The sequence below is a fragment of the Microchirus variegatus genome (genome assembly GCF_963457635.1).
Source record: "Microchirus variegatus genome assembly, chromosome: 2".
Classification (NCBI taxonomy): Eukaryota; Metazoa; Chordata; class Actinopteri; order Pleuronectiformes; family Soleidae; genus Microchirus; species Microchirus variegatus.
Genome location: NC_139803.1, coordinates 39,416,981 through 39,443,047, shown reverse-complemented (window position 1 = coordinate 39,443,047; position 26,067 = coordinate 39,416,981). Strand labels below are relative to the sequence as shown.

At 43.0% G+C, this 26,067-nt stretch overlaps 1 protein-coding gene across 2 annotated transcripts in view; it reads left to right on the top strand.

Annotated features, from left to right (window-relative positions):
• The window catches only part of afap1 (actin filament associated protein 1), a 56,624-nt gene extending 32,544 nt beyond the window's left edge, over positions 1-24,080 (top strand). Inside the window, exons 4-17 of one of the 2 annotated variants that reach the window (XM_083903302.1) lie at positions 3,395-3,476; positions 3,596-3,807; positions 4,824-5,003; positions 10,186-10,272; positions 10,758-10,833; positions 14,268-14,420; positions 15,318-15,529; positions 16,138-16,283; positions 16,565-16,679; positions 18,925-19,054; positions 20,437-20,601; positions 20,689-20,879; positions 20,984-21,151; positions 23,782-24,080. In XM_083903302.1, the coding sequence (XP_083759428.1) occupies positions 3,395-3,476; positions 3,596-3,807; positions 4,824-5,003; positions 10,186-10,272; positions 10,758-10,833; positions 14,268-14,420; positions 15,318-15,529; positions 16,138-16,283; positions 16,565-16,679; positions 18,925-19,054; positions 20,437-20,601; positions 20,689-20,879; positions 20,984-21,151; positions 23,782-23,808 (1,944 nt within the window). In that variant the 3' untranslated portion in view covers positions 23,809-24,080. Of the gene's footprint in view, positions 1-3,394; positions 3,504-3,595; positions 3,808-4,823; positions 5,004-10,185; positions 10,273-10,757; positions 10,834-14,267; positions 14,421-15,317; positions 15,530-16,137; positions 16,284-16,564; positions 16,680-18,924; positions 19,055-20,436; positions 20,602-20,688; positions 20,880-20,983; positions 21,152-23,781 lie in introns of both variants that reach the window. The other variant, XM_083903301.1, reaches the window with a different exon arrangement.
• The last annotated feature ends 1,987 nt before the right edge of the window (positions 24,081-26,067 follow it).

The window sequence follows — 26,067 nt, the reverse complement described above, 5'->3', positions numbered from 1 at the left end:
ACGCCGAACAATGCAACCTCTGCCTGGGGACCAACAAAACCAAAGATGCTCATTAGATATCGTCCATTTCCACAGCTGTTGTTGTGACATGGCACAGTCGGGAGCCCCCAAACAATGGAAACAATATCGTAAATGATGTCTCAATTCCATGTCGCTGCTCCAGTTTTAGGGTTAGCTGGTTCACTGACGGACGCTTGAGTAAAACGCAATCGTTGTTGGGTTACTTTAGCGACACCTTAGGTTTTTTTTCCTTATGATAGAAGACAAAACAGCTTTTGTTTTCATTTTATCTGTAATTTCATTTTGCACAAGCATTCCGAGAAAACTTGAGGTGAAACAGTCAATAAACCAAGGTAAAATATGGCCTCTAATTTGGTTGATTTTGGTCAAACACAAGGTCTTGAGTCCTTCAACGCATATTCATTTGATATGCAGATCAGAAGGTGGCGGTAGTCTTCGACATCATGTCCAGTGTCTGACTTTAGCCAAAGCCACTGGCTTGGTTTTGTCAATTTCCATTTTTATTCGTGCAGAGTAATTTGCTTAGTTGACATCAGAGTGACCTTTTTTGTTTTTTGGCCTCCACTACTGATTCAATATGCTACTGACTTTCCACTGTTGCGGCACCCAGTTGGCCAGTGTTGGTCTGGTCCAACCATAAGTTCTCAGTAGAGCTGAAACAATTACTCTATTAATTGATTAATCGAGTAATGGTCAACTATTTTGTTAACCGATTTATCTGTTTGAAGCTTTGTTCATGATTAAAACAAGATTGTTTTAGCTTCTTAAATGTCATCGTCGATGAATCATTTTGGATTGTGGACAAAAGAAAACGTTTGAGAATGTCATTTTTTCCAGGTTTGACGAACACTGATTTCGTAAAGTTTTCAGACATTTTATGGACCTGTTGTGGAAATTTCCCTGCTGCTGGTGAAGAATGAAATACCGGCCGACAAGGTTTTATTTTCGTTTGCAAGGAAAAGGTCAATCTTCACAGGAGTGATCCTTGCTGGAGAAAGACCCAGAGCAGTGAATCCAAAGTGAACATTCCTCCAATAGACAAAGACTCTTCCTTTAGACGGTGCTTTCACACCTCTTTGTCTACTGTAGGTATCGGGGAGCTGGTGCCCTGCTGGTATTGCAGGAAGGTGCAGGCTAGACACAATACACAATATACAATACACTATACACAAAGGACCTGGTATTCTGTACTGGGTATGGGTGATGAGCAAATGTACGTAGCTCTGAGACAGAGAAACTGAATTTACCATTACAGACCAAACGATTACCCGATTGGAAATTACTTTTTAGTTTATCCCAGAAGCATTCACCCGCTCTAAGACATCAGTGACCAAAAAGCTGACGTTCTTATATCTTGAGTGTGGAACCATAGTGCTGTTAGTGATGTTCCAACCAGTGAGGCCGACTCTTCAGATCAGATCATGGTGACAGTTCTGTTATTACTCCGAGCCGACAAACTCGTGGTACGGCTCCGGGCCAAGACGGATCACGTCAGGCTGCTGCAGTCGATCCCCCGCTCTAACGACTGGATTTGCGGGACAAGTCCAAACAAAGGAGGCCTCATTTTCTCCTCCAATCCTCTCCTGTTCCTGTCATGAGCTCTGCTCTGCAACGCCGTAAAAACATCTTCATAAACCACTGAAGGCCAAATCAGTCATCGCGCAATCACGCCGATGCCTCTCTGCAGCGCCTTTAGTCACAAATGAACCGTCTTTCTCGGCGTCTTTATTTTGCCTACTGAATCACTTTTAAATCCACTTCCAGTCAGTATCAATAAGAGCTCTGGTTAGGTTTCTTAAACCAACACGAGACTTGGCCACTGGCTTGTTTTCACTGTCACACACTACCTTATAATTACATTTTTTTCTCTCTCTCCCTCAAACACATTCTTTCTCACCGTACTTCTCGCACATTATGCGCTCAAAGGTGACAACGTCTCGCTAAGTGGTTGCCCGCTGATCTGAGCTGACACCCGAGGAATTGACGGTGTTATATTTGGTTTCTTTAACCGTGCGTCTCTTTGCGTCCTGTCTTGCAAACCCAGACTTTGGGCCAAATTGCTGATGGGCGAAATGAATGATTGTCTGTCAGCGTCTCTGATGACTCACCGAACGAGCCTTCATCGCTGCCGTAATTCATCTCGCTACCTGCGTTCTCTGTTTTTATTGCTTTAACAGAGGAATCTTCATTTATTATCCATGCAGAGCGCCTCAATCTGTTGATGGCGTCATCTTCTGTAACCTTCCTGTGCACAAACAGTGAACCAACACTTGACTTATCTGAAATAGCAGTGATTCAAGTTCTTGTCCAGAGAAAACTGCCTCATGTTTGGTACTTGGTCTTACTGCGCTAACTGTTCATCTCATTCATTTTCTGCACAGCAATCTTGATTATTGGCCAAGATTTTGTATCTACGAGATGGTGAAACAACGCTATTTTCTGCTATTTTTATGCAACTTTTCCATCTCGGTCAAGTGTAAAATCTTTAATAATGAAATTTCCAAATGGTGTTTCTGCTCGGGTCTTTTTTCTTAAGCCATCTCGTGATTTTAACGAGGAGTACGTTATTACCCACAATCCTCAAGATATATAAGCAACATCCCTTTTATTGGTGTAGCTCACTGTTTCAGAATGGTGTTGTGTTGTGTTTATCATGATTTCTGTGTCTAAAAAGCAGTAACTAACAATATAAAAACATACTAGACATTATATTAAATTCAAAAAAGAGTCGCTGGGAGGTGATTATTAGCGATATTATTGCTCCAAATCAAATGTTTCATGGTCAAGATTAATTTCATAGCTGGTCTTTTTTAGGATTTTCTGAAAAATGAGTGGAGGAAATTAAAGTTGCATTATGTATTATGTCAGGAATAATGTTCATATAACAAACTGAACTCACCAACAACAACAACAGTACAGACAAAATATTTGCATTAAAAAAATATATTTTGCAGACTGCAAATCATGTTTATGTTTTGAAATCATGTTTTTCGGCATGTGGCGCCACCTACCGCCGTCTACCAATCATTGCAGTCAGTAGAGTCTCAGCTGCCGAGCGACCACGGGTTGCCAGTTACGTCAGAAAACGAAACCTAAAAGACCTCGGTATTTTGAATTTGAATGTAGTTGGTCACATTCTTGCATATGGCACCTTTAATGAACCAAAGCAGTCGGTCACTGCTGGACAATGTGCATATTTTAAATATTTCAGTTGTTATTACTATACATTGAAGTGAATCGTTTTTTTTTGTTTTGTTTTAAATGTCCGTTGAAAAGAAACTTTAATAACAGCTGTAATAACTGTAAACCAGCAGAGGTGTTTTAAGGATGTGAGTCAGTCACTAAACGGTGGACACTTCTGTTCTCTCCACAGCCTCCCAACAATGGCCCTCCTCCACTGCCCAGCTCCTCTCTACCTGAAGGCTACTATGAGGAAGCCGTTCCCTTAAGTCCCGGTAAAGCTCCTGAATACATCACCTCCAGTGAGTTGATGCGTTTGCTGACACTCGTGTGCTGTTGGATTACAATCTCTCGATGTAAAAATCCGATTTCTGCTCCCACTGTACCCTCCCAGACTACGACTCCGACGCCATGAGCAGCTCCTACGAGTCGTACGACGAGGAGGAGGAGGACGGGAAGGGCCAGAAGATGCATCACCAGTGGCCGTCTGAGGAGGCGTCCATGGACCTGGTGAAGGACGCCCGCATCTGTGCGTTCCTGCTGCGCAAGAAACGCTTTGGCCAGTGGACCAAACTCCTCTGCGTCATCAAAGATAACAAACTGCTGGTATGAGACGCTGACGGTCTGCATTCATGTATGAATCCATAATTATAACGTTTGGTGTGGAAGAACTCGAGAGCCGGGTCTTCTCGTCCAACACCGCAGTGCATGACCTCATAAATGCTCCACAGAATGAATGGGTGCAAATTCACATAGAAAATCTTGAGCGGTTATAGCTGCAAAAGGCGGATCGAGTCCATATGAAACTACTGTATGTGTATTTGAATACGTCATTACAATCCCTGTTGGTGTAATCCAAATATTTTTGTCCATATATTGTAGCTAGCTGAAGCTAATCTGCCAAATATTACTTCTTCTGTGTCGCTCTAAGAAATAACACTCGGCAGAACAGCGCACCTGCTGTTGTGTAATGGCAAACAAGTGGTTTCTGCTAGTGTAGCATTAGCATTAGCATTAGCATAGCATTAGCATTAGCATTAGCATTATGAGGGTGAAAACTAGTTGAAAAATAACACATAAAGGTCCAGTGTCTCACATTCAGGAGCGTTTATTGGCAGGAATTTAATCCACTACTGATGCTTTTTATGTTTATGTAAGAGTACGATAGCGTCGGGATAAAAATAATTTCAGTTTTCGCAGCCTCACTTTTAGGCAGGACAACCATTTTGGTTGATTTTTGGGTTTGGGTGCATAGATTTAGGCGTTCACCAAGGACCACGTGGTCATTTTTGGCAGTAGCTCAGGCATTTCCAATATAAGTGTCCATATCTGAGTGTGGTCTACGGGAGTCTGAAGCCCTTTTTCGGACAGGATTAGTTTTACATGAAGAGTAAAGGGGAAAAGTAATTATTAACAGAGCTTCTCAGAGATTGACCTTGGGTAAAAAGGACCTGGAACTTGACTGGACCCAGTAAAGGGCTCCTAGGACAGATGGAGCGATTTACCCCTCTCAATTGTGGTAGCTTTACTCACATATCCCAATGCGAAATGTCCGTTAATATTACGTCTGAATAGTCGGGTGCGTTTTTCCTCCGCTGTAACCTTCCTCCTCCTCTTCCCAGTGTTACAAATCCTCCAAAGACCACACCCCGCAGATGGAGCTGACGCTGTCCGGCTGCAGCATCACGCACATCCCCAAAGACGGCAAGAAGAAGAAGCACGAGCTGAAGATCGTCCACCAGGGGGCCGACGCCCTGGTGCTGGCCGTGCAGAGCAAAGAGCAGGCCGAAGAATGGCTCAAGGTAAAAAAAAAAAAAACATAGACGTGCAAACGTGATGTTGTTTCTCCTCGCATGTGACGCTGATGAAGGAACAGGAAGTTCTGATTCGGGGATGAAAGTCTTGGCTCGAGGTTTAATTTCGGACGTTGTTGATTTGGGGGGGCGATAAAATGAAACGCCACTTGTGTAGCGTCTCTAATGTTTTCTAATCGCATTGTGAGATAAAGGGCGTAGCTCTCGTGCAAGAATAACCCGGGGGCCTCCTCAGGATGAAGTGTTTTCCTGACATTGTGCGACCACTGGGCTTGTTATGCAAAGGTGTTTCTGCTGCGTTTTCCCTCTGATGTGAAAATGTTTGCTTTGCTGGTCCTTCCTCTGATCGCTCTCTCTTCTCTTCCTCCCAAAACCCCCGTACATCATATTCTCTTCTCACACTTTGATCTTTTTCTCCCCCCACCCGGGGCTGCTCGACAAAACAAACCCACCCCGTCGACATCAAATAGACCCCGGTACTTTTTTTAAATAAAAAACTGTGCGTCTATTTGTTGTCAGTGTGGTGCCAGCTCCTCTGGGCTCTTTTCTCTTTCAATCACAGGAGGGGGAAAAAAACAGGCTTCATCTGGTCTTTGGATTTAAAAGAAACCCCCTCCTCTTCCTCTTCCTCTTCCTCCTCTTCCTCCTCGCTCTCCTGCAGAACTCCCTGGAATTCCTTGTTTGTCCTTTTACTTTGCATTGTGTTCTATTTTAAGCTTCCTCCCCTTGCCTGTTTTTTTTGCGCGCTGGCATTTCCGTAATCATTCCAGCTTTTTCCAGCTCCTTTTGCGCGTTTTCGCGGTTATCGAAGGTCTTTGGAAGAAGCCAATGGAAAACTGCCAAATCTATGCTATTTTCAGTGTTGTGCCTGAAATGAAAAAATATTTGTCCTCCTTGATTCCATTACCCTTCCCGGGTAATCACAACAATCAGCCGTTGTTTATTGATCGGCGTGGGCAACCAGACCCGTGAAAATATACAAATCCCAGTACCACCCAAACTGTGGTGAAGACTGCGCTAATTGTTGCTCGGGGGGGGGGGGGGACTGTAGGGACTGTGGGGTATATTTAGTCAGGTGCCGGAAAATATTGGAGACATGTTGAAGTGATAAGGCCTGTGTTGTTTCTGTTTTTGCTTAATCACCGCGACACGGGAGTTTTCATCATCTCGTCCACTCGGCGCTCACTCCCTCGCTGAAGTCCGCGAGGGAGTGAGGGGTGTGCGAGGAGTGGTGTGCGGCCAGGGGAGATTAGCTTTGTGTCTGTGTTTGGATATTGTGTTGCTAGGACCAACGTTCTCTCATGTATTCATTATTCTCTCTCTGGCTTTTTTATGTCCGTGACCAGAGGCGTTACACGTTTTCGGGGGGTTGTTCTTGTCGATGCGATATCGGGAGAACATCTTGAGGGAATCCTTTTTCAAATTTGGCGCACATGTTCACTTGGACTCGCTTTGGATGACTTGATTAGGTTTTATTGGTCCAAAGTCAAACATTATTCTCTAGTTGTGAGGTTTTTTTTTTTCCCTGTCTTTCGAATCTAATCAGTCAAGAACAACTTCAGAGAATCTTTTTCAAACATTCACTTGGACTCGGAGATGAATTGATTAGATTTTGGTGGTCCAATGTCAAACGCTGATGTTGCTGTGACCTCACAATTCCGTTGTTTTTGTTTTTTTACCTTGTGAACATGATATATCTGCAACATAAACGGAACATGAAAAATCATGATTTGACTTGACCCACGTCACTTTTTGGAACTTTCGGCCTATTTTTTTTCTAAATGGGAACGTATTTTACAAAACTGACATCATTTTCACATTCAAGACCTGAAACTACACATTTTTCCCATTGATTTCCAACCAAACAAGTCACCCCCTTGTGGCTGTCGAGTAAACTGTTACTTCCTGTTTAGACTCATCCTGCAAACGGGAAGAATCCCGTAAATCTTTTCAAATTTGGCACAAATGTGTAGATTTACGTGGCCAAAGTCTGGAGACTGCATCGCTCTGTGGATGTAAACGACCGCTGGGTGGTCATTTTATTTTATTTTATTTTAAATCCACTTCTCTTAAACTCATCTCTTAGCCACAGATAAAACTTAAAATAACAGCCATTTGTACCATTTAATATTAGTTATTTGGATCATGGAAAGAGTGATCTCTCTTAACGTCCTGCCCTGGTCGAATGAGTTGGCCCGACAGTTTGTCTTTGTGAAGCATTCATGTGAATATCGAATATAGCTGAAATAGAGATGAGAGGAAGGATGAGGAGGAGAGGGAAAAGGAAACGAGTTGAGAGGAAAGGGATGAAAGTAGGATAGGAAAGGAGGGTGGAGGCAACGCGAGGAGAGTACCTGAGGCTTTCCAAAGCCTGTGAGTTACAGTAATGATTATCCCAGACATTGTCCGCTAACGATGTGTTTATGGAACGCACATCCATATTCTGTCCTTACTTCATTCCCATGAAGCTTCCAACCCTTTTTTTTTTTTAAATAGTCTCCCTCACATTTTCTCCTGCTTCACATGCTGACGTAACATCAGTTCACCAATGTTCGTAGTTTTTAGTTTTAGTGTATAGCGGCTGCAACGATTACTCGATTTAATTCCTATCTCGCGCGCTACGCGGCCTGTTCAGCGCAGGTGTCATTGTTCCACACGGACCGTTTTAGCGGACGCACCACCGCACAGCTGGCGCGATGGCGGAGAGAGTGAAACAACCCGTGAAAGTCAGAAAAAGTCTAAAGCGTGGGACCATGTCACGCTTAAACAAGAAGCCAGCAAGGTGCAGTGTAAACAACACTACAAGTTACACAACAACAACACAACAGCACGTCCTCAATGATTCAGCGTCTGAGCCGAAAGCATCCAGTTGCTAATGCTAATGCTAACGTAAACATTGATGTTAGCGTAGCTTACTGTATTTGTAGCGATGTCGTCACTCGCGATGCGATTTGACTAGATATAATGTGAAGCTTTGAATTGTTTAAATAGTAAACTTATTCATGCTAAATTACAAGAGAGTATAATTATTATTTGTTATAAACACCAAAACTCCAGTGTATAAAGGCTTGGCAAATGAAAATAAAGCAGTGTTATATGGGGGGAAATTACTAAATTGTGCATAATATGTATTTTTTTTTTTTTAAACTGCCATTTGTTTAATACCTAACTGTTATATACATTTTTAGTTATTTAATAAATCTTAATCTTCGGTTTCCTCTCGCAGTCCTAAAACATGCAGATTTGGGAATTAGACGAACTGGACACGCTAAATTGACCATAGGTATGAGTGTGATAGTGAATGGCGACCCTCTTATGGAGGATAAAGCGGTAGAAGATGAATTAATTAATAAATCTTTAGTAAAGGCTGAAGTAAAAGATCAAGCAATTAATTTTGTGACCCCCAAAAATACCACAACAACATGTCACCAACATCTTCCTCATAGACATGTTCTGTATCATCCGATTGACTAGATACCCAAGTGTGTTCTCCAGTTGAGGGTGCACACACACACACACGCACACACACGAGGCTGCCGTCTGTCCGGCTCTCTGGCCTCGCAGCCAAACCCTCGGAGCCACAGCCTGTCATTTTCCCCCGCAAAAACCCAATTATGCTCCGTCTGAGCCAAAACCAATGAGCTGAGGAGAACGACACAGCCAGAGATGGTTCACAATGCTTGTGGAAAAGTGTGTGTGTGTGTGTCGGAGTGCATTAGCGGACGTGCTTACACAGTGGTTCATCTGAAATCTCATTTCCCTCTGCCCTCGCCGACGCTCATCTACACACACTCACACACACCGCTGTCAACCGCCGCGTGCCCCGCGACTGCCAGGTCTGAAGTCCAACGAGGTCACGGTAATGCACACTGGCGCCCTCCGTCCAGAGCGCTGCACATCTCATTCGCGAACCTACTGGACCACATCTGCACAAGGATTCCATGGACGTAGTAAATCTCTGCGGTGTCTAATGTGTGTAGCAGACCCCTCCACACCCCACAATCCCTCCACCAGCTCCCACCACACATTCAATGCAATTCAAAATCACTTTATTCGTCCCCCACGGGGGCAATTTAAAGACACGATATGTAACATTTCTGCATTAAAAGTGGTGCGCTTACATACTTATGATAAATCAAAAACATTTCCAACACTAAAAATCAACTTTTACCATCTCTGATTTAACTTCAGGAAGCTAACTATTAAACGTCAGAGTGGTATTCGTGAGTTAAAATCAAAGAATTCTTTATTAATTCTTTATTAAATGTTTTTATGTCATAGCTACGTCAACTAAGGATAGAAATAGAACAATTGAACAGCAATATAAAGTATATATACAGTAAATAAAAGAGCTAAAGTATAAGCAAATTAACAAATAACCTACTATGTAGAGTAATTGTTGATATGTGCATGTGAAAAGTATATACAACAGCTGGAACTCAGCTTTTTAAATGTGAATATTTTCTTTATTTGCTCCATTTAGGAAAAATTAATTAAAACTGAATAATTTTGGTTTGTTGACAAAACGAGACATTTGAGAACATCATCATTTCAAGGTTTAGGAAACATGGATCAACATTTTTCCACATTTAATAACCAAACGAGTACTTAATTAATCAGGGAAATAATGCACAGATTCATCGATAATGGAAATAATTATGAAAATAATCGTTAGTTGCAGCCCTAATAGTAAAGTAATGCAATAAAATGACTAACACCTGATATACAAAACCAACAACTTATCCACACACAAGTCTAAAACCCCTGAATTATAAAAACACAAACATAAATAACAATTGACAAACCTAAAAACCAAAAAGATGTGTACTCAACACAGACAGAGCCTAAAACTCCTCTGATAGGAAGCTCTTGCGCACTCTCTACCGCCTCCTGCAGGCCGCGCACCTCATCGCCTGCGTTGCCTCTCGAAGGCCTTTGGCTGCCGTTCAGTAGCATGATGGAGAACGACGGAGGAGGAGGGAGTTCACCACACATGTGGCCCACATTACTCCAGGCATGCCGTCTACGCTGAAGGAATGAGCTTCTTAATTATGTGGCCGTCGTGTGAGGAAATGTTTCGGGGGGACACACCCATGTGTTCGGATCACGCTTGCCGACGTAGTAATAACGTTGAGCGGCTGCTGATGTGCTGCGTCTTGTGTGTTTGCAGGTGATGCGCGAGGTGTGCGTTAACGGGAGCGTGGACCTGGACGGATTTCGATCCGGATCTCCTGTGCACAAACCAGAACTGGAAAAGGTAAACGCAGGTTAACGAAGGCAAAGACCAGATTATAGTTGTCATACACATCAATATTAGGTCTGTGCAAGGAATAATCCCCAACAGGAACTCATTGGATTGACGTATGGTGCCCAATTTGTCTCATTTCTGCCCCCCGAGGGCCTCTTTTCTTGGCACAATTAAACACAATCACACTGGGCTGCAGAAAAGAAGGAAACTGCGTCTTATTGGTTCTCATTTGGTAAAAAAAAAATAGCACTTACATGTGCGTCTGCACTGTATACACATGTGTGTTTATTGGAGGGGGAAAAAGGCCTGCATCAGAGGTTTTTAATGACAAACCGACTCCAATTTGGCACAGCCTAAAGGCTAATTATTCATCTATAACATGTTGCAGATGCTCTTAATGCTTTTTTCTTCTTCTCGTAATTACACAGATTGTACAGTATTCGTGTGTTAATGTCTGTTTTGATGACTTTTTGGTACCTTCTTCCCCCCCGCAGAAGGCGTCATGTGACAGGCCGAGCTCAGACGGAGAGGCGCCCCACGAGAACGGACACAGCGACCCCAAGGACCAAGGTGAGGCTCCACGGCAACAACAATGAAATGATTTGGGGGAAAAAAAACAAAAAACATCTGTTTCTACCAGAAATGATTCATTTACATCCAGCTCAGCAGAGTGTTTTAGCGTTAGTGGGAAACTAAAAAAAAAAAAAAAAAACTAAAACTTAACTTGGAAAATCCCTTTCTGCTTCATTTGCAATGGAAAGAAGAATAAAACACCATAATGATAGGACGTTCAAGAGCGGCAGAGGATGACGCCAGTCTATCGACCGCACTGGTTGATAGACAAGGGCTACAGTTGAAGTGTAGCAGGGTTTTTTCATGTCATGTTTCACAGGACTGTAAGTGAGTGTCCAATAATGTCCCTGCTGCTACCTGAGTCAAACTAAGCCCTTCTCAACTCGATCAGAACCACTGGAATATCAACGAGTCCTGCAAATGTAAAAGTCTGTTACAGCTGGTAAACATAAAATAAGGGAAGAGTTTCTGCGTCCAGTCAGTTTTACTGGAGTAATTAATGCATGATGATTGTGATTGTGAACGCCTTGTTGGGTCTTTGCAACCGGAACTTCAGAGACGTCACAGAAAACTTTATGATCTATTTTCCTCCAAATTGGAACCAAATGTATCGTCGTGTTTTATTTTTATTATGAAGAAAACTTAAAAAACGAGCAATTGACACCGTTAACTCTTCAGGAAACTGTTAATATCGAACTTTAATCTCGATCACAGAGAGTGACCTCTCCACAGGAGCTGGACGGTCAAGTCTCAGGCTACAGTCGGTAATCTCACCAAAGAGAGAGACTCGATGACGTTGTTGATATTTTTCCGCTTCCAGACGAGAAAGAAGAGTTTTCAGCAGGTCAAAAACTCACGTTCACGTTCCCACAAAGTCTGAGGCTTCTGTGGATCGGTCGAGATTAAAGTCGACATGATGATATTCCAACTAAATCTCGAAATCTGCGTTTAATCGAGACTTAAAAGTCAAACCAAACGGTCAAACGAGACGTAACTAAAAAGACGGCCGAAGTCGGCCGCTACCTGCACATTTAAAACTCGCCGATCAAAGAAAACACAAGGATATAGAAACGAGGGAGAACTCTTGGTGAGAAACTGAGGTGGACAACCATTTTGGTAGGAATAGTGTGACCCGGCCTGTAGACTGTTATTTGATGTCATTTTTGGACACAATTTAAGGCGAGATTAACGTGGAATAATGGATTAATATCCTAAAACCACGAGGAGAAGTTTCACCCGGACACAAAATGAGGAAGTGGATTATATTTAGGTGTTTTCAGAGTCTAATCCCCTCCATGAAACACTGCTATAATGCAGCTCCATTTATTTTATAACTAAAGCAATGAAAAAAAAACCCAAACTGAAATCAGTGTTGTTTCTGGGAATCCACAAACCAGGTTTGACATCTTGGGGATATTTCTGTTTCCCCCCGTCGTCATCATGTGTCTCATAATTCAGAGGAACTCTGAAAAAAGGGCGAGCCTTTATTTATGATAATGATAATAATGCATGAAGCGTGACACACGAGCATTTTTAACACTGGACGCCAAAGCAAAGAGACACGGATGAAATGTTCTCTGATTATTTACCGTCTGTTTGCTCAGCAGGAAGATTGTCCTCAGGGAGAGACGTTTCTGTGATTTGGGTCGTCTAAAAAAGCTCAAATTTAACACTCCTCCTTGTTAAGATCGGTGCATTTTTCCAGCATTATGTCTCGGACAAATTTCCCACCAGCTGTTAAATTCTGAGTGTTTTGTTTATTATGGAGGCGACGCAGGGCTGTGATTCATCAACTCTGGTTGTGTAAGTTTGGAAAGAGGATCTGTGTCAGCGGTCGTCTGCTGAAGAAATAATATAATATAGCCAGAGTCAGAGCGTCGGTGTCATAATTAATAATTACAAGCACATTTTATGCTCAAAAAAGAAGTGTTGCTGTAATAGAAGTCACAAAATAGACTGCTTTTCTTTTCTTTTTGTTCATAAAAAACGAGCGAAAGTGAACTTTGAACTGTGACGTAATTCCAAATGTCACCAGTTCGATCTGATTTTGAGAACTTTTAACTCGTATATAACATCTATGTCACTATATATGAGACGTATATTCGCGATATAAAGCCAAAAAATTGGCAATAATATACACTGTAAATGCACTCAAATAAATTACCATTCGTTTCAGGTCATTATTGGTTTATTTCATTGGCTTTTTAATGTTAAATAAGGGTTTACGTGCAAAAAAAAACTAGGAAATTCTCTATGAATGTGGTCACATTTTGCACAAATACACAAATAATTTGGCTTAACATGAAATAAGTGGTTTTAATTGAAATTTACAATGGTATTTCACTCATTTGTTGATATAATATCGATACATTGCCCACCTTTTAGCGGTCGTTTGTGTTGTGTGAACTTACAGTAACGACTGCAAAGACTCTCAATAACAAGGCAGAATCTGAATATTCCCTCTTTACTTAACGTCGAGCAGCGTTTTTCGCTTCATCAGCCTTCATTCCTTCCATGGCTGGTAACAAAACAACAAAAAAAGAGCTGATTTACTGGAATCAAATTTACCTGATCAGACTTTTCCTGAGCCTCATCTCCTGAAGGGAAAAACGCTAATTCTTCCATTCTTTCTTTGCGAATCCCTTTCACATCTGTGGCCTGAGCTCGTGGTGTGTGTGTGTGTGTGTGTGTGTCTGCTTTCCACCTCAGGCCTGCATAGTGCATGACGTGTGTTTGCATTCTTTTTTTCATCTTAAATTAAATCCAAAAAGTTTCTATCTCTTAATATTAAGGTTCATTCATTTTCCTCTGCTACGTGCTTCATTTTTGCGTTCTTCCCAGCGTCGATATCTGACCTTTTATTTTCCCCGTCACTTTCTTTCCCGTCTTTAATTTTCTTCTTTCCTCTTACACACACACACACACACACACACATGCTCATAAAAACACCACAGACCACAGTATCTAAAAACAGTGAGCCAAGCAGAAGCTATTTCCCTCCTTTGAACAGACGGAGAGATGGAGCGGCTCATACGTAACCTCTTCAGACACAGTTTATTTGACTTCCAGCAGAATGTGCAGCGTCAATCCTCTCCCTCTCCTCTTCTCTCTGGATAGGACCTCTGATCCTAATCCTTCAGACAAAAGGCTTTTGAACCCACCAGGGTCTGATTAAACCTGCTACAAGTCATTTCTAACTCATGGCTGTTTACAGTAGAATCTTAAGATTCCACTTTTTCCTCGTTACAGGGTTGAAAAAAAGCATCCGCGCGTAATCGAATCAGCGTAAATTAACTCGAGACATCTCCCTTTGGTAATTTGGATAACGATGGCAAGGTGCATTAAGTCCACGGGAGTCTCGTTCTCACAAGCTAGCTTTACTGATCTCATTGTGATTCATGGATTTCATTCGTCTTTGTCTTGTGTCTCAGGCAAAGGGAAAAAGAACTCCAAGTCGGAGAGCAAGACGGGCACGGTGGGGAAAGGCGCGGGGAAGAAGATCACCAAGATCATCGGGCTGGGGAAGAAGAAGCCGTCCACGGACGAGCAGACGTCGTCGGCCGAGGAAGACGTGCCCACGTGTGGTAAGAAGAAGAAGAAGAAAGATTTTAACCACTTAAACAAAAGCCTCACTAATTAAAGTCTAATCTAAAGTCCTACAATATCTTTATCTCACCATTATAAAGCCTTTTGAGGCTGGAAACGGTCGTTTTTGGTAAACGGCTCACTCTCCAGCACCAAACTCCATAGAGAAAATCGTCGATTTTACTTTAAAGAAGTCATCTTGTGACTTCAGTGTCAGAAATCCTTCAGTCAAATTTACCCAATGGCTCGTTTCCGGCGAGTGGAACGGTTCGGCTTTGGCGCTGTACTTTATTTATTTTTTGTGTTTGTTAGCTGTCCACAGTCTATTATCATACAAGGTTAAAGGCGCCATATGTAAGAATGTGGCCAAAAACGGTTACTACATTCAAATTCAAAATACAGAGGTCTTTTAGGTTTCGTTTTCTGACGTAACTGGCAACCCGTGGTTGCTCGGCAGCTGAGACTCTACTGACTGCAATGATTGGTAGACGGCGGTAGGTGGCGCCACATGCCAAAACATGATTTCAAAACATAAACATGATTTGCAGTCTGCAAAAAAAAAATTTTAATGCAAATATTTTGTCTGTACTGTTGTTGTTGGTGAGTTCAGTTTGTTATATGAACATTATTCCTGAGTCTATGTGACATATTAGGAGGATTTTATGGCCAGTTGATTTAGTTTTATTACATAATGCACCTTTAACTTATTGTTGGAAGTCGTGTCGATGTTAGTTGTCGTCACATCGGTACAACATCACACTACATATGTAACCAAACAAGGCCGCAGTAGACCAGCACTTCCTGTGAACCTGTGAGCTAAAAAACACTGATTTTCTCTGTGGACTTTGGTGCAGGTGGTGAGTGTTTGAACCCCCCCCCCCCGCTTTGATTGACAGGCTACCTGAACGTGTTGTCCAACAACCGCTGGCGCGAGCGCTGGTGCCGCCTGAAGGACAACCAGCTGCTGCTGCACAAGGACCGCGACGACCTGAAGAGCCACATCGCCTCGCTGCCGCTGCGAGGCTGTGAGGTCAGCCCCGGCCTGGACCACAAACATCCCTTTGCCTTCCGCCTGCTGCGTAACAGCCAAGAAGTGGCCGTGCTGGAGGTGAGATTTTGTACGAGTTTGTGGTTCCATCTCCTCTTGTGCAGGGAAAATACTAAAAAATAACAGAGCCACGCTAGCACATGCAAACATTATATCTGCTGTGTTCCTCTCATGTGGTCAGGACTCCTGACTTGGTTTCTTCCTCCATTACTACAACAAATGATGTGGAGCTGTGTGATACAATGCTGCTGATTGGGAGCTCAGAAGTCCAAATATATTGAATAACCACCAGGGGGCGACTGCTGCTTACAAAAAAGCCTCAGTTTGAATGGAAGTCAATGAGGAAGTTTGTAGTGAACATTTTCCTGAGTAGTTAATGGTCTCAATCACCAATTTTAAATGTCAAATGTTGTGAATTATGTCCCAAATTAGAGGAAAATGTACACTTTTACTGTTGTGATTGAGAGTCTGGTTGCAGGTGAGGTCAAAACCTCAAATCCTGAGGCTTCACGACTGAACTCCACTGACAAAAACAAGGATTAAAATGTCCTCAAGAACCTCAAAGGGACACTGTTTTGTCGGTTTTCTGCTGCATTTTCTTTTCACTGTAGTGCAGAAATTGAATCTCATGCACACGTATAAACCTCTCTCTCTGTGACCTCTCGCAGGCCTCGTCTTCTCAGGAGCTGGGTCGATGGTTGGGGGTTCTGCTGGCTGAGACCGGCTCCACCACTGACCCCGCCGCGCTGCATTACGACTACATCGACGTCGAGACCACTGCCAACGTCATCCAGCTGGCCAAGCAGTCCTTCTGGTGAGGGAGAGGGGAACCATTTCTGTATATTTTTATTCTCCTTTTAAGCCTTAAAAAAAATCTATTTTCTTAACTGTTAAGTAATTCTGGGTAAGTATCAGCACACTTGTCTTATGAAGTTATGTTGCTTAAAAGAGCAGATATTGTTACACAGTGGACACAGAAATTCAAGGTTTGTGACATTAAAAAAAGTGTAAACAAGCCTTTCCCTAACTTCTCTGGTCACAGATGGAAGAATGACACGTCGTTTTAATACCACGGCTTTGTTTTGTTACTTTTAGCTTCACCAGTAAACGCGCCGTCTCTCCTAACCCGTACCTGGACAACCCAGTCAACGGCTACGCCTGTCCCACTGGAACAGCTCTGCACTATGACGACGTGCCCATTAACGGAATGGTAAGACTTCACTAACCCCGTCTCTCCTTGCTAACTGCTCATGAAAGCAGTTGGAGGATTATTATGTCTACCTTTTTTTAAGCTTTGAAGGCACCACAACAAGGTGAAAGCAAACCCTCGTACCACTAATCCCTTTATTGCTCTCCTGATCTACTCTGACTTTTGACTATTTGCCACGGCTGCAAAATATCAAAGCTCAGGCTCGATTTTATCCTTGAATAAAAGGATACTTCCTGTCTGTTACCTCTGTTATCTGTTGCACAAACTAAATGTGTTGTCATGAAACCAAAAGAGAAATCCTAACCCTAACCCTTGCCTTAATTTACTTTATAAGAAAACGTTGTTTTGATGTGAATTAACAGTTTTGTCTCCTCTATCACTTTTTCCTCTCTTACTTCCTCTTCCTCTCACTCACTCTCGCTCGCCCGCCTGCTCTAACTCGAGGACCCCGAGGCGCAGTACTCCACTCCCAGCACAGGGGGGCGCCAACTGAAAGAGGAGAACACTGAGCTCTATGAGAACATGCCCTCCCCTAAGTTGACCTCCCGCTATCCTCCGTCTAAGCGTCCCTCTTCCTCCTCTGCTTCCTCTTCCTCCACTCACTACAAAGCTCCTGTTTCTAAACTCTCCTCAAAGTTCATCTCTGGTGATTCTAAGACTAAAGACGGCGCTCAGGTGACTAACACACTAACCTGCACGCTTTCAACACTGTTCTCACCCTTCTTTATTTCAGTTTTTGTGACTTAACATCTGCTCAATGTAGGAGAATAATCCGTAAATAAGTTGTTGGAAAATGGAAAAACAGGCAGGAAATACTGATTTATTATTAATAACACGTGCTACAGATCAATAACTGTGTTCTAATGTGAAAAAGCTCCTCCTTAACACACAGATGTTTTGTGTTATGCAGAACAATCTGAGTATAAAGTAAAGCATTTGTGTGTGTGTCCTTCCTTCACAATGGACGTCGTCTTTGTGTGTAACTTTTTTTTTTTACGGCCCTCCTCCTAAGTACCACCCTCGCCTCCACAGCCCCATAAGTCACCACATGGTGTTGTGGGAAGCTCCGCCTCCTCCTCCTCCTCCCCCCCGCCACTTCCTTTGATGTGTGGCGTTGTCCGATGGCGTGTTAACATTTCCTCCACGACCACTAAGTAGCGCTCCGGGCTTTACAGTAAGAAGCTGGAAGGTTTTTGCGGCGCGCAGCTGCAGGCAGCAGGACGCTGGAGACAGTGGAATAAAAGAGCGTGTCGCACGTCGTCAATATCTACGTATTGTTCTGGAATTAACTCGAGTGAAGGCTGTAATCTTATGGTTTAAAACCTCGGCTGAATCCTAGGGCGTCATCGTAACGCTGAACAAGATCCTTTGCTTTCTCTACTCCTGCATGCACAAAAAATTGAAAAATGTAATGTTTTGCACGTTTAGATTACGTTCAAAGTCTGTTGTCCCATGTCTCTCGATACGCTGGTGGATCTGATGTCACGGAGCTTTTTAAATTTGCATTTAAAGACGTCCAGACGGTGTCTGAGTTTCGTCTACCGAGACAAGGTGACTTATGCTTTATTACGCTAAAAAAAACACAACAAAACCCTCGGAACTTGTAGAATTTCTTATCCGAGAGCTGCGTTTTGACCGTTTTCCTATTTGAGCTTTAACACGTGAAAGTGGAATATTTCCGCAACGTGATTGCGGTTTTTTTTTGGTATATTTTCCGCGTTTTGTACACTACCGTTCAAAAGTTTTGGGCTCACCTATACAATTTCTGTTGTGTTTTCCATTAAAAGTCGCACTTTCATTCATCAAAAGAGTCGCAAAATGAATAGAAAATATGGTCAAGACATTGACAAGATTAGAAATAATGATTTTTAACCAGCAAAACCGTTTTCAGCTGTGCTAACATCATTGCACAAGGGTTTTCTAATCATCCAATAGCCTTCTAACGCCATTAGCAAACACAATGTACCATTAGAACACTGGAAATGGGCCTCTATACACCTATGTACATATTCCATTAAAAACCAGACGTTTGCAGCTAGAATAGTCGTTTACCACATTTACAATGTATAGAGTGTATTTATGATTCATTTAATGTTATATTCATTGAAAAAAAAGTGTTTTTCCTTCAAAAATAAGGACATTTCTAAGTGACCCCACACTTTGTGTGATTTGTTTGCAGTAATAACTAAATTGAAAAGTCTCCCTCCTCCTCCTCCTCCTCCTCCTTGTTCCTTTTCCCGATCAGCTGAAGGGAAAAAAGGGCACAGCGACCAATGGGGTGGCATCAAAACAGAAGGCGGAGCCAAAGAACCTGTTGAAGAAGAATGGTGTCAATGGGATAAACGGCACGGCCTCTTTGAAACGCAACAACTCCGGTGAGTAACGCAAGAGGAACAAAGGTCAAACTTGTTGGATTAAACTAGAACGCGGCGACTCCTGACTGTCGTCCACCTTCTCCAGTCACGCCGTGTGCTGACAGCGAGCAGCAGACAGAGAGTCTGGCTCCCCCCAGTTCCAGCCTCACCACCACTGATTGCTTTCGAGCAAAGCTCAGCTCCACAGCCATTTGGAAAATGTAGGATATCCAAATTACAGTCGGGGGCTTAATGGGAGGGAGTAAATAACTTTGAAAACCTTAAAGACCATTTGTGTGACGTACGCGGGCCCAGCTCAGTGGATGAGGGCGAAAATGTGGTCGTAATTGATTTATTTATTGATTTATTTATTGATTTATTGGCCCAATGTGTGAAAACGCGGCGGGTTTTAAAACCACCAAATGTCAGACTGGAAAACACCAAATATGTGTCGTGTCGGATTTACCGCACAGTCGTCGGGAGTTCCAGCGTCAAATGAGGGGGATTGAATTTGAACAAGTCAGCTGTGGTTCGATTGAGTTATTCTTCATAAACACACACACACACACACACACACACAAACCACGACGGATGGTGTATTTTCCGCTCAGTGAAGGCATCGTCTTGGTGTAATTATTGGCTTTCCTGAGGCTGTGTGTGGGTTCAGGTCTCAACAGTGGCCTGATAATAAAGGACCAAATCAAATTTTTACTTTTTTCCCCAGCTCACATGTTGGTTTAAGCGGTTCCTGGTTTCATGTCATAGAAAGTCTCTTTCTTTCTTCACATAAAAGTTCTGTTTGTTTGAACTGGATCATTGGGGTGTGAAGCTAGAGAGGCGGAGCTATGACATCATCATTACCCCAAAGTTGTGCATTGGTTATGTGCACAAAAATGTAAGAGTGATGTTTTGAAAAATGGATAAAAAAAAATCTACCGACCCTTAAGTTTACTTCGTAATATCCACCTTTGTAAACCGATCACTCTGCTGCACCAAAGTCCATAGAGAAAATGTGTGATTTTTACATCACGGGAAAGAGGTGAGTTTCTTTGATCCACTGCTGCCTCCTTGTGGTATTTTGTGACTACGGCGTACGAAATCCGTCATTCGGGATTTACTGAAGTGACACAAACGTGCCAACAGAGGCAGAAGCCATGTCCCTGTGAGCTAAAATGGATGTTTTTCTGAATGGACTTTGGTGCAGGAAGTTAAAAAAATCAAAGTGTTTAAAAGGGACAAGTTTAGGGGTCTATAAATTTGAAAAAAGACTAAACATGGTCCACATCCTGCGTGCAGAACTGTAAAAGAAGGCAATAAGTCAATCTGTGGTTTTCTTATTGTGTGGTGGATCAGAACGAGAGAACGCTCAAATTCATGATTTGTACCAAATCTCTGTGATCCAGATGCCGAGCAGTGCAAGTACGGGAAGAACCGCGTGGAGGCCGACGCCAAGCGGCTGCAGGCCAAAGAGGATGAGCTGATGAAGAGGAAACAGGACATCAGGAACCATCTGACACAGCTGAAGAAGGAGAGGAGAGACCTGCGCTCTGCTGTGGAGGCTGCTGCCGGTAAAGAGACGAGATGTTACAGAGGAACGGAAAAGTCAAACGTGTGTAAACTGTCACAGAGAATTCACCCGCACCTCCGTCCTTTAGGCAAACGTTCACACGGCTCCCTGTCGGAGCGACTGAAGAAGGTGGAGGACGACTGTCGGAAGAAAGAGGAGGAGAGGGTGAACCTGGAGCTGGAGGTGACGGAGGTGAAGGAGAGTCTGAAGAAGGCCTTGAGCGGAGGCGTCACCCTGGGCCTCACCATCGAACCCAAAGCCGGCTCCTCTGGCCTGCAGGTCAGAAATCAGCGATTTTTGCTCACCACAAATCTCCAGCTCTTTGTCTGCAAACACACGACCGCGTCTTAATTCTCCCTCCGTGTTTGTTTGTTTTTACGCAGTCGCCGGCGATTCTGCGGCGGACGCAGGAGTCTTCTCCGTTCTCCAGCTGCGACACCAGCGACACAGAGTCCTGCTCTCTGCCGGTCAACAGCGCCTCGCTGCTCCGCCGACAGCAGGCCGGACAGAAGCCGTCGACGGTGAGGGGACACGTCCTCAGAAAGGCCAAGGTCAGTCAAAGACGTCCTTCATTCTCATTCTCCAGAGTCACTAAATAATAGGGATGTGAATCTTCTTCAAAATCGATTCTTGATTCAACCGATTCGATTAAAACGATTCTCGATTAAAAAATTGATACAATGCATAGTGTGTTAAGGCAAATTATGGGTTTAAAACAATCCAGTTTGTATAAGATAATGTGATCACACAAAGGCAAACTTAAGACAAAAGTTAAAAGGAACCCCGGCTATAAAACTTGTAGTTCTTAAAAGATAAATGTTAGTATCAGTTTTAATAAATTGATATAAAAAACCTTCTTGAAGTCTTCGTTTTTATAAAATTTGTAAAAATAGTTTAACTCGTAGGTCGCCATTGTTGTTTACGTCGCAATGCACTCTGGGTAGTGACGTAAAAAGGTTGACTGGGGGCTTCGGGACCCTGTTGTGACTGTTCAGCACAAACATGTAATCTGTTCAGCCTTTTCAATTTGAACCCGAGCGAAACATACAGGAGGAGGACAGCACTGACAATGTTTCACAAAACGAGCATCAAAATGAAGCGCAAGAAAGACGGGATGAGGCGAGAGTGGGACAAAACCTGTGGTGTACGTGCGGCAACTGCGTCTCCATATATGGATATACAGTGACGCGGCGACTGCAGACGCGGGTTGTCTGCTCAGGAGAGCATCCAGCGTCTCTCGTCTCTGCCGCTTTTTAACGCGAATTTCACTCGCTTCACGCGGGCGTTTAGGCTCCTTATGTGGGAGAATTGTCGGACAGGCATTTGGTTTACGTCTCCGTTTGTATCCACCCGCTCCGGTGAGGTCTTTTAGCAGCTGTGGGCGACTTTCGATTGGCTTTTATCGAAAGGCAACAAGGGAAGTGCTGTGAGTTTACACAGCTTTCCCACTGACAAGAGGAGAAAGGAGTGGGAAGATGCCTGTGGAAGGACAACTTCCTAAAGATCCGCGGCTGTGTTCTCGACATTTTTCGCCATAAGCATTTGAGGCTTTTAGTCGACCACAGCTGCTAAAAGACCTCACCGGAGCGGGTGGATACAAACGGAGACTTAAACCAAATGCCTGTCCGACAATTCTCCCACATAAGGAGCCTAAACGCCCGCGTGAAGCGAGTGAAATCCGCGTTAAAAAGCGGCAGAGACGAGAGACGCTGGATGCTCTCCTGAGCAGACAACCCGCGTCTGCAGTCGCCGCGTCACTGTATATCCATATATGGAGACGCAGTTGCCGCACACACACCACCGGTTTTGTCCCACTCTCGCCTCATCCCGTCTTTCTTGCGCTTCATTTTGATGCTCGTTTTGTGAAACATTGTCAGTGCTGTCCTCCTCCTGTATGTTTCGCTCGGGTTCAAATTGAAAAGGCTGAACAGATGACATGTTTGTGCTGAACAGTCACAACAGGGTCCCGAAGCCCCCAGTACAACCTTTATACGTCACTACCCAGAGTGCATTGCGACGTAAACAACAACGGCGACATACGAGTTAAACTATTTTTACAAATTTTATAAAAACGAAGACATCAAGAAGGTTTTTTATATCAATTTATTAAAACTGATACTAACATTTATCTTTTAAGAACTACAAGTTTTATAGCCGGGGTTCCTTTTAACATTTATTCATTCAAAACAAATAAAACTTACTTCCTGTACAAAAACTTAGACTAGCTGCCTTTTTCTCCCAGAAGTTACAAAAATAAACTGTACACAAATAACACAAACTGGTGTTTTTGTGTGGTTTTTCAAAATAGAAATTATTAATATACTAAAACTAAAAATATATATATATTTATTTTTTCAAAAATCGATTTTTGAAGTTTATGAATCGATTCAGAATCATGGATGATTAGAATCGCGATTCCTATGTGAATCGATTTTTTTCCCCAGCCCTACTAAATAACACATTTGTGTGCCGTTTACTCTCGTGTCGTATCACTGATGTTCTTCATGGGCAAACAATATTGCACACTTAAAGGGCCAAAAAATATACTGTTTTTTTTTTACGAATTTGCAGAGATAAATGTGTTATTTGTTGTTGTGGGGATGAGACATGTCTCAGATCCACTGCTGATGATTAGAGGAAGTTGGGATTGAAAAGGTAAAAATGAAATTGAGAAAAAGTCGACGTCAAAGTCATTTCCTTTCAAAGGAAATATAAAGTTATACGTTTTACAGAAAAAAATAAAATAATAAATCAATAAAAAAGTTGTTTAATTCGACCAAATTGGACCAAACTGCAGCATCATCGTGATTTGAAGTGGGAGGAAAATATGAGTGAAACCGCCCTCTAAACTGGATTAGATTATGTTAGAAGAGCAAAAAAAAGTATTTCTCTCATTTGATTAAATGGAATTACACCTGTCCGAGAATTGCTGATGTACATATTTAAAATCTGGTTCAAAACCTCACTCTTCTGCCTGAAGTGAGTTGCAGAGCCTCTGTAGCCTTTAGCTAGCATGAAAATTCTATTGTGAGCTCCTGTAGCGCTGACCCGGCTCCTGCTTTACACAAAACAAGCTCATTTTTCTGGTGGTTTTAAAACAATATTTCACCTAAACTTTACACACTGGACTTTTTTAATGCACTCAAACGTAATCATGTTTCTCTCTGTGTCTGTGTTGCAGGAATGGGAGCAGAAGAGCGGCACATAAACCTCTCACCTCCTCACATCACTCTTACTTTCCTGGTCTGTCTTTTGTTTTTGTTTTGTTTTTTAAAATCTTTTTAAGAAATTGTCTATATATTTATTTAAAAGTGTTCATTCGGTCTCAGAGAGTTGGGGACGACGCAGTCTTAAGTGTCTGCGCTCAGTATACTGTAAGTACACACACACACACACACACACACCAGTGTTAGGACACTGAGCGTGTCAATAGTAGAAGTTGTGTTTCGCTGTTTTGTTTTTTAAAGCAAATACCAAATTTTTCCCTCACTCAAAATCTATTCTGGCAGTTTAAGATTTCCAAAAAGGTCAAAAAAGGTCAAAACCAAGTATTTATTTGTAAATGTTTATAAAGGAAACACTAGTTTTCCTTTGTTTATTTATGTTGATATATTTAAAGTTTGTTGTTTGTTTTTCCTTTTGTTGAATTTGTGACGCTCCACAAAATCAGTTCTTATGTCTTCTTAAGACAAGTCTGGGCTCCTTTTTGTTTTGCCTCTACGGAGCGCCCCCTACAGTTTTGGAGTACATATCGTCTCCCACGTTATCCTCACTGTTGTAAAAACTCACTGCTGACGCTCCGCCCCTCCTTCTCCTTCTCCTTCTCCCGCTCATGTGCGTTTGTTTTAAACAGAACACACATTGGTTTCGCGTGCTTCTGTGTTTTACTCGTGTGTGGCCGCCGACAACCGTTTTCTTCGCTTCTGTCGCGTCGAGCGTCTAAAATAACGCTAAAATATCACAGCCAGCGCCCCAAGGCTCAGGTGACCTTCAAAATACTTTGGGGATCCAGGGTTCCACACCTTGGTTGACATCAAATTCAAGGACTTTCCAGGACCAATTCCCTCAAAATTCATGGACCGAATGCGCTGACGCCGCTTAAGATGCGAGGCTAACTTGAAAGAGTCGCTTCGCCCCCATGACGTCGATCTTGGAGAGCTTTGAATCTTCAATTTACCAGGCATCAGATCCTCATTTGCGCTCCGTTGCTTAACGTTACTCGCTCATTGCTAGCTCGTTAGCTAGTAATTACCACTCTAACAAACAAGGTAAACAAACAAGGGAGGCGAGTTGATGTTACCTAAACATCAACTCGACTTCTTTCTTGCACAAAAATCAATCACTTTCAATGAGCCGTGTCTATTTAGGGCGATTTTCAAGAATGCCCAAGGGCCTTGAATATGTTTCAAGGACTTTCAAGGATTCCAAGCACCCTTGGGAACCCAGACCAGCTGCAGTCCTAAGGTTCTGCGCATCAACTGTCACTGTTTCCAGACCTCGCTAATACCTGGCAATAACATAACATCCTCTGGATGGTGCTAACTATCTAGCCTCATGCTAAACCAGAAACTGCGAATATGCCGACACACTTTCAGACTCGTATGCTACACAGCGTAACCGTTCTTTTTTTAAATCGCCGCTTACACCGACAATGGATTGGACTCTTAACAGCACTCGCGCTTCAGAAAACCTCAGAAACCTCGACCGACGCGGCCGCCGTTGGTTCCTCATCCGAGAGCCTCAGTCCAGCTCCTGTAGTCACACACACACACACACACACACACACACACACACACACACACACACACACACTCTCTACTGTAGCTGTGTGTGTGTGAAAGTCTCTGAGGCACATTCCAGACTCGACAACTATACACTGACTAAAAAAAACAAGGTCACTTGCTGTGAACTCCTGATCGCTGTGTCATGCCGCGTTCACACCAACCGCTCATTTTCACGCCACACCCTCTTCGTGCATTTTTGCGCTTTACGAATTTCCGAAAGTCGGCGCGTTTTAGCCGTACCAGAAGGCGGAAGTAACGGTAATTTGATTGTTATGGTCCGCAGCTGAGACGTAACGCCTGTAGTCGGTATCGCTCCGGGGCTAATCTGCTAATTTAGCATCCACTCGCATCCGTACATCGACTTGACACATGTCAATGGTGCTTTTTTCCCGCTCACAAAGACAATACGCTCCACTGCCAACACTTCACGGGCGTCAACCTCTCCTCAGTCTTGTACATAACGTCCTGTCCCTCATTGTGCGTAAGTTAGCGTGGAGTCAGTTTGTCGCCGTTTTTTCCCCCGTTAGCTTGTGTAAGTCAATGTCAACCTGCTGTACATACTGGCTTTTAGGGTGAGGGTGGGGGTATGTTTGTGTGTTTGGGGAGGGAGGTGGGGGGGGGGGCACAGACTCATGCATCAGTGTATGTTTTTTGCACCTTATACAGTTCCTATTCTTTTTGTA